The sequence below is a fragment of the Hydra vulgaris genome, chromosome 03 (assembly GCF_038396675.1).
Source record: "Hydra vulgaris chromosome 03, alternate assembly HydraT2T_AEP".
In the NCBI taxonomy this organism is placed as follows: Eukaryota; Metazoa; Cnidaria; class Hydrozoa; order Anthoathecata; family Hydridae; genus Hydra; species Hydra vulgaris.
In genome coordinates this window covers 19,397,733-19,407,446 of record NC_088922.1, presented here as the reverse complement: position 1 = coordinate 19,407,446, position 9,714 = coordinate 19,397,733, and the positions used below count along the sequence as shown (strand labels likewise).

General features: G+C 26.0%; 1 protein-coding gene across 1 annotated transcript in view; it reads right to left on the bottom strand.

The window, feature by feature from the left end:
- Window positions 1-92: 92 nt before the first annotated feature.
- LOC100200523 (ribonucleases P/MRP protein subunit POP1) overlaps window positions 93-9,714 on the bottom strand; it is a 30,386-nt gene continuing 20,764 nt past the window's right edge. The window contains exons 8-9 of the mRNA XM_065792581.1: window positions 1,113-1,344; window positions 93-808 (exon numbers count right to left, since the gene is read on the bottom strand). Of these exons, the coding sequence (XP_065648653.1) occupies window positions 127-808; window positions 1,113-1,344 (914 nt within the window). The 3' untranslated portion in view covers window positions 93-126. The remainder of the gene's footprint in view (window positions 809-1,112; window positions 1,345-9,714) is intronic.

Below are 9,714 nucleotides of genomic sequence, written 5' to 3'. Positions count from 1 at the left end.
AAAACAACAACCTTTCAAAACAACACAAGCTTTTAATTAGTAGAAATTAATAAACAAAAAAACAACTCAGGAAAAAAAAAAAGCGTACATTATTTCACAAGAAACATTCATTAATTCAAACAAAGCTTAAATAATCTCAATATTACAAAATCTATATTTCCTAGTGTCAATGTTTCTGAAAAGAATAGTAAACTTATCTTCCTCTGAATAAAGTTTTAACGATGTTAAATATAATAACCCCAAAATAGTAACTAAACCTAAGCCGGCTCCCTTACCACGACTGAGCGAGTAATCTCCTGTTAAAATATAACCTAATAGCCATCTTGTTGTTGTTCCAATGTCTCTGGCATTATATCTATCAATTCCATATTGTTTACAAATATGTGGAAACAATTTATGCAATCCTTTGTGGAGAGGTTCTTCAGGTCCAGTCTCTATTTCATGTATATTTTTGGTATCATCACGAAACTTAGTTAAATCGTCACCAGTAGGAATACACAACATAGAATTATCTTCTGGACAACCATTGTGGCATGAATAAACACGAATATATACTAGGCTGTTAGCATGATATAATAATTTATCAATTAAACTCTTTTCTGAAAGCTTTCCTAGTTTTATCTGGTTTAATAATAACTGATCTCTAAGAACATAAAACTCTGATTTTGGTATTATAAAATTTTGAAATAAATCTGGCAATAGAGAAGGGATGTTGAACCTCCACTGTGAAGTTATTTCGTTCCATGGTAATCCAAATGGATTTGCAACACCATTTAAATCATAATTTTGTTTAACTTGTGGAGGAAACCTAAATTAAAAGCAATTAACCTCCTATCACAATATTTATATAACTAAGTGACCTCTTGTTGATATTTGCCTGGGTTAAAGTTGTAGTGTATACTAATTACATTAGAAAACTAATAACATATGGAGTGATTCCATAGTTGATCTTCGCCACATTAATCATGTTTATGGAAAATAGGGGGAAGGGAGAATTAATTTACTGAAAATAAATCATATTAGTCAAATAGAAAAAATATAAATAACTTAAAATTGTCTTCAAATAACTTTTAAACTTAAACCCTTAAACCTCAAGTATTTAAAGCACATACCTTTTATATAAATCTTCATTTTCTTTTTTTCGTCTTTCAGCATCCTTTTTACCTGCATTAGTATCAGGGAAATTGTTTGGAAAATATGGTACAAGGGCTTCATATGAAAGCTTTTGATCTTCATTTAATGCACCAACACGCGCACCTTGATAAACAAGTGCAATCCAAAAGGGCATAGCCCAACCACCAGGAAGAATCAAATAGTATCCCTCATTGCAAAGTTTGGAATTATCTAAAATTGAATTATTTTAACAAACTGTTTAATGTACATTATTATTGAAATATTGTAATAATTTTCAGATTAAAAACTTCCAGGCTGTTCACAAGATTAAATTGAGCATATAAGTTAACAAGTCAAAAACCACTACATCTAAATATTAATACTTTAGTTAATGTTTAACATTTTTTTAAAGTGATTTCTGGCTTTTTTGAACATGTTTCTTACAATTACTTACGCTTAGTTACCTTTTAATACACTAAGTTACAACGGAATGCATGCTTTTGCATGCCATTATATGATCACACAAATGATAACTTTGTTTTGACGATTTGACCACAGCTATTTACATTTTAAAATATAAAAAAAATATAAACAATATAAAAAATTTTTTGTTAAAAAAGTGACAAATGTTTTTTAATGCCATTACTATGAAATAACTTAAATCTTTACAAACCCTTTTTTATTATTAAAACACTTTTAAAATCACTACTAATAATTTTTTATTTAAATTATTAAATATTATATAGAGATATTTATTAATTTATATTTAATTATGTATTTTTTATGATAAATGTCAATCGTAAAAAAAAAATTAAAAAGTCAAAAAGAAAACAAATAAATGTATGTTTAAAAAATATTGTTCAAACAAAGCATTAATAAAGACTTGAATACTTTTTTTGTTTTTTAAATGCGTAACTTTTAACTAACATGGGTTCATATAGAAACTTGCTATTTTTAAATTGACAAAAAAAAAAAACTTAAATTAAACTGGCGTATATATTAAACAATCATTAAAAGTAAGTTTTTACTTTATTTAAAACTCATATAATATTATAAAAATGAGTGGTGAGTTAAAAGATTTGAAATTTATTAACGTAATTAAAAACTTGATTTAAATTTTTAAATCAAGTTTTAAATTTAATTGGAGTTACTGAACAAGATGATTATGCTAAACAAGTTCTTTGAACACACTGTGGATTCACTGTCTATTAATGAACACACACTAATGTGGATTCACTGTCTATTAATGAACACACACTAATGTGGATTCACTGTCTATTAATGAACACACACTAATGTGGATTCACTGTCTATTAATGAACACACACTAATGTGGATTCACTGTCTATTAATGAACACACACTAATGCGGATTCACTGTCTATTAATGAACACAAACTATTGTGGATTCACTGTCTATCAATGAAGTGATTACAAATTTAACGGGAGAGGTAAAAAAAATTTTAAGTATTAATTTGAGACTGATGACATTAAAGAAAGAAATTAAGACTGATGACATTAAAGAAAGAAATAACTTTCCTGTTGAGTTTATGAACAGCTTAACTCCTTCAGGTATATCTCCTCATTGTTTAAAATTAAAAATTGGTTGTGTGATTATGTTACTTAGAAAATTAGATTTCAAAGTTGGGTCATGCAATGGCACTCAAATTAAAGATTGTGCTCTTCAAAATAATTATAATGATGCAGAGCTTTAGACAGTGTTTCTTGTGGTAAACAGATATATGTTTCTCGAATTTAGCTGGCTCTGTCATTTACCTTTTGTTCTGAAAAGTAGTCATTTTAAAATTGATCCAGTTGCAAAAATGATATCGTAATTAAGTAATTTTTTCTGAAAAAGTATGTTTTCTATTTTATTTGAGATGTTTTAAATTTTTGATGATTGACATAAGATGTTTTTGATAAGATTGTTATTGACATAAGATGTTTTCTTTTAACACTTTACCATGACTATGTAATCACATAATTATTATAATACATGTTAATGTCATCATTCATATCCATTTTTATAATAAGGTGTGCTTGGTTTCCCTATCCTGTAGATTCCGGCTGTTATAACTGACTTTGAAACGTACCTAACAGAAGTTGTGATGTCTTCTATGTTTATTCATTCTAAGAAAATTAACAAATGTTATGTTTTAGTTGTACTTTTTTTTAATTTGTTACAAAAATACATATATTTTGTTTTGTTACATATTTAAGTTTAAATTAATTATATATTTAAATAAATTTGTTTTATAAGATATATAAATTTAATACTTTTTGCTTTTATAGATTTGTTAAAAGGTTTTCCGCAAACACAAGTTTCAATATATACTTTTTTAAATATATCTGTTTTTTAACCTTTTCAGTCATTACCTTTAGAAAAATTGAAGAAAGTTTCAAATAAATTAAATAATCCAACACAAAATTAAGACAAATGGTAAGCAAAATATACTTTGGAGATTTTTTGCTAAAATATTTCCACATTTTCAAAATATGACTTGCATGAATGCTAGGAGTCGTGATGTAGTGGATATATTATGTTGTGCTATTATATATATTATGCTCTGTGCATATAACACTCTAGAAATGCATGAGAAAATGGATAATAAAGATCTCTAATGAGGCTGAAATACTCATAGTATCTCAGCCTCATTAGAGATCTTTATGATGTTACTTTCTACCATTTTCTGTAACTTATTGAAAGAATAAAGGGTAGGTGTGTATCAGACCTACCATGACCAGTATTACGGGGTTGGACTTTCAAGCAATGAATTGTGTCTTAAAACCATTAAAGAAACCGTTAACTATAAAAAAAAAAATTCAAAAAAATATATATATTTATGCATATTATTCCTAATAAACTGTATACATCTATATACCAACCAAATTTTGTGATTAAAAATATAAGCTACAGTCATAATAAACTTTTCAAATGTTTTACGATTTTTTAATGTAAAAACATTACATTAAATTTTTAAAAGAACTAAAATTTTTATAAAAATATTTATAATAAGCACTGAAAATAATCTTTTATTTGTCAACAATATTATTGATTTCAAACAATTTAAAAAAAAATAAAAATAAAAAATAAAAGCATAGAGCGTAATATAAATAAAACATTAATCACATCAATCTAAAGGAATTTAGCAATTATCAAATATTTTAAATAAAGAGAACTGCAACTACTTTTATATCTTACTTAAATCTTATTTCCAATATTTTCTTTCAAATCAAAAATAATTGCCAATTAAATGCTCAAACTCTTAACCACAGATATTTAATATAAAACTCTTAACCACAGATATTTAATATAAAACTCTCAACCACAGATATTTAATATAAAACTCTTAACCACAGATATTTAATATAAAACTCTCAACCACAGATATTTAATATAAAACTCTCAACCACAGATATTTAATATAGATGAGAGGAGTTTAAAAACATTTTTTTTTAAATCAATTTATTTAAACATAAAATTTAAAATTACTAAGTTAATTATGATTCAGAAAAAAAGTTCAGTGTCATTTATATAAAGTTAAAAACTAGTCAATGGAGTGACACACCTTAATAAAATAGACAAATAAAAAAAAAATATATATATATATATATTACAATTTAATAAATATAAATATAGACAGATATAATAAAGATAGTAAACTTGACATGAAAGGGAAAAAATATAATATTTAAAATAAAAAAATATGTAAAATAACCCAGCATTTAATGAGATATGTTCAGAAACAATATTGTAAACAAACAGAAAGGAGCAGAATAAATTCAATCATACATATTAAAAATTTATACATGTACTTTTACATATAATATTAACAATATATTATAGATTAATCAAAAAACAGTGAACAACAATATATTGCCAACCAAGAAAACCAGGAGGCCATATGTCCATTTTTTGATTACAAGAAAATTGAGTTTTAGGTTTTAGTATGTAAATGCTTACTGCCAGAAAATCCTACTGATTATTTAAATATTTCCTAAATTTCTATTATTTTTGTGCCAGATTTAGTCAATACACGCCTCACTGGTTAATGAATATTACATGATAGAAAACACACAACGTGGACATACAGGTTAAGGAGTGTCGATTTCAGACTTTTTTTTTTTTAATTGTTTAATAAAATTTGGGATATAAGTAAAACTTGCAAAATTTTATGGAGAATCCAAATCTGATTAAACTTTTTAAATCAGAAAAATATTTACTTAGGTGATTAGCCTTTTTTATGAAAGTATTTTTTTTTTAAACGGAATAACAATATAAACGGACAACATTGTCTGTAAAATAAACAGACTTTTAAACAACAAAACAAAGTTACATTAAGTTTCTAAAAAATTTATTTAACTTAATATGCAGTGGCAGTGTTAGGCAAATAGTGGATGTCAGCAAAATTAGCTTTGTGAGGCCCCTTTATGTAAAAAAAAAAACTAATAAAAACAAACCTTGATTTGGTTGAATCTCTGGACTTGAATTTTTATTGAGCCCTATATTTTATTTAAAGTTATAAACACATGTCAGGGCTGTTATTGTTAATTATTTTAAACATTTATTTTACACTTAATTTTGATATAAGTATTCACACTTATTTGTTCTTAATATTTAAATATTAGGTTTCATTATAAGTTTAAAAATTTAGATTGAAAAATTTAGGAGGAACATATAACTTTTATTGTTAATTATGAATTAACTACATGACTACATGAACAAACACAAATTTAAAAAGACGAACTTTTCGCTTTTAGCCTCGCTGAATCTTTTTAAAATTGCGTCAGAACTAACACCGCCGCTATTTCAACTTCAATTGACAAAATGGATAAAGCAGATATTCTTTCTTGGCTCATCATGCTTCTAAGGAGGTCTTAATCAGTTTTAACTTTGAGAAGCTTCTCTCAGCAGAAGCTGTACGTACTGGAATTGTGAGCATGATTCTGATTGTTATGTAAAGATTTAAATATATTTCTTCAAAATTATTTTCTAAAATGTACTGTATAAGTTGCTTTGAATCATTTATATTTTCTAGTAAAGTGGATTTTAAAATTTGAGGTTCTTCATAAAGTTCTTAAAAAATTTAATTTGTACTATGTTTCAGCAGATTGTATAGGTTCATCCATGTGTTCATAACCGAACATTCATTTTTTTTGTGCTATTCTTTTTTCTTTAAATTGTGACTCAATTTTGTAAGCACTTTTTTCCACAAATAATTGAGCATCTGCAATGCTTTTCTTAATTCCAGTATCATGGAATTCTTGAATCCAAGTACAAAATGAACGCAAAGTATCAACAGCGACTTTTAAGTTTACTGGAATCGATTGCCATAGTTTACTTATATTATTTACATGTAATAAAATCTCATACCACAAGAGTATAGCAACAATAAATTTGAAAGTTAACATTTCGTTCAAAACTGCTTTGCAGTCACTTAGGGTTTCCGAATCATCCGTTCAATTTGCAATCAAATTGCAACAGTATAGCTTTTACTGCTCCTATTTTACTCTTGCTCCTATTCTACTCTTGAAAGAGGTTTTAGTGTTAGTTTCAATTTAGCTTTTGTAAGTTCCCAATGCTTGCTTGACTTTGAAAAGAGTACATAGATTTTAATAATAAAGCCAAAAAATGTTCTAGCTATTGTAGAAGAATTAGCTGCAACTATTAAAAGTATATTCCAGCAATGACTGTTTCAGACATCAATGTTCATTATGAATGTCGTGGCTCAAAAAATTTTGAGCAATTTGCTTTACATTAATTTGTTGCAAGTGCTCCTTTAGTGTCAGATCATATTTGGATAACAACTTAAATAAGTCTATAAAGTTACCACTTTCTGCTATTATCCAGGTTAAGTGATTCGCAATGACCTCTAAATGCCAGATTATGTGAGGCTAAAAAGTTTATTATATCAACCTATCTTTCAAACAAATTATACCAATACTTTTGAGATTTTCTAACCAATCCCTCGTTTTCCTCATCTATTGTTTTTCCGTTTTTGATTCTTTTATAAAATTCCATCCATTTAACCATGCACTCCATGTGTCCTTGATTTTTTTTCGTGTCTATGCAATATCCGAATCACATCTTTCCAGTCACAACATTCTTCTTCCATCATCTGAGTCTGTGTATGCAAAAAAAGTCTACAAAGAAAGCAATAAGCTTTATCTTTTGACAAATACTAAACTAAATATCTGTCGTGTTGAGTTTTACTGTTAATCAGTTTTCGCGTAAAAAAAAATTATATATACTTAATATTTAAAAAATATACATAAATATATATATTAAATATATATATATATATATATATATATATATATATATATATATATGTATGTATATATATATATAAATATATATATATATATATAGATATATATGTATATACATATATGAGTGTACTGTATATACATATATGAGTGTTTAGAAAAGCACTGTGACGTCACACTGAAACACCCTGTTGCCAGGGTCATTATTCTTTGTTTTGTTTTTTCTTTTTCTGAAAAAACTGTATGCTATAAAGATAAGCAAAACTAGTAAACATTTGTGATCTATATACACTATAGTAGATATATATATACCAGCCCTCAGAATTAGGGTTGTCATTCAGCAATGCGACCTAACTGCCGACCTTAAAATGGTTTGACCATAAGACATAAAAATGAGGTTGGCAATTTTTTACAGACCTCAAACACTTCTAGGTCAGCAGTTAGGTCAGAATTGCAGAATGCCGACCCTAATTCCGAGGGCTGATTATATATATATATATATATATATATATATATATATATATATATATATATATATATATATATATATATATATATATATATATATATACATATATACACACACACAAACACAGGCACACACGCACACATATATATATACATATATACATATGTATATTGGCATTTGGCAATGCCAACCTAACTGCTGACCTAAAAGCATTTAAGGTTGGCAAATAATTGCCAACCTCATTTCTATGTATTATGGTAACCCTTTTGCGTAAATTTTTTTTTTGCCAACCTGATGCTGACCTCTAACAGTTTGAGGTCAGCAACTTATTGCTGACCTCATTTTTCCTAATACCGAGGGTTGTATATATATATATATATATATATATATATATATATATATATATATATATATATATATATATATATATATATATATATATATATATATATATATATATAAATATATATATATAAATATATATATATATATATATATATATATAATATATATATATATATACACACACACATATATATTTCATTATCTAATTTAATTCCACCATATATTGGAGAGCACTGATACTTTTGAATCTCTAAGACTTTGCAAACTTTTCAATCAAATTTATTATATTATTTTTTTAGTGTTTTTATGTGCAGCCTTTTTATGAATAGCTATAGCAGACTGATGATACTTACCTTCCATTACACATTTTTATGATTTCTAGTTCTAGTAATTTTGTTTCACCAACATACATTTTGAGAAATTACAGCCAATTAAATAAATTCCAGATTTGCTGTTGTCCGGTAGCCTTATTTTGATTCATTTACCATTTATAAAATTAATTGATTGTTTTACCATTAATAATAATATTAGTAAAAGTTTTAATGTACCAACAACACCTGATGTTGTTGGTATTACATTTTTGTATGAACAACAAGCTGTTCATACAAAAAACAAGTTATCCTGCCAGTTATGAGCATATGAGTTATATTTTATTTCTTTATGGTTGTACATTTTTGTTGTTTTTTTCACAATTTAACAAACTTTTTTGTAAACAATATAAATTATTTTGTAGTTTTTTTTTTGAAAACAATATTATACAACAAGTATATATTATAAAAAAGCATCTACAATACATATCTTTAATTTTATGTTTTTTTCATAATCAGAAAAATGATAAAATACCATAGTGTCATTTGGACTATTTTTAACTTTACAACTTAATAACTTATTTATTTTTGTAAACCAATTATTTGTATAAACACAATATTGATAATAGTATATTTGTATTGAAATTAATTTACCCTGCATAAATAATAGTAAAAAAAATCATAAGAACAATCCATGAAAATGTCAAATGAGCAGTTGTATTACCATGAACATAAACAAAATGAAAGTTACTTAAACTGAATGAATACTTTGAATGAAGGATTGCAGTTAGTTCTTAACAATTTGACTACATAAAGATATTCAAAAGAAAAATGTTTATCTATATGTTATTTATAATTTTTATTACATTGTCTTTAAATGAATAATTTTATCACAATAATATTATCACAGAAATAAAAAAATTTTATGTTAATATTTATTATTTTATAAACAAAGAACATAATTGATTCCTGGCTTCCTAACAATGATGTCAAACCCATACTTAACCCCAAGCATCAAGTAATGTAAATTGAGAAATCATCAGTTAAAACCAACAAGCCCCTCAAGCCCCTTCCAAGTCTACCTCACTTTTTTTTTTATTATTTATTAACAATAGGCACTCATCAACCAGTAGACTCAGTAGTGCAGCATAATGGGGGCGAAAGGGGATTTTCTCCCAGGCACAAATAATTAAAGAGGTTCCAAAAAAAA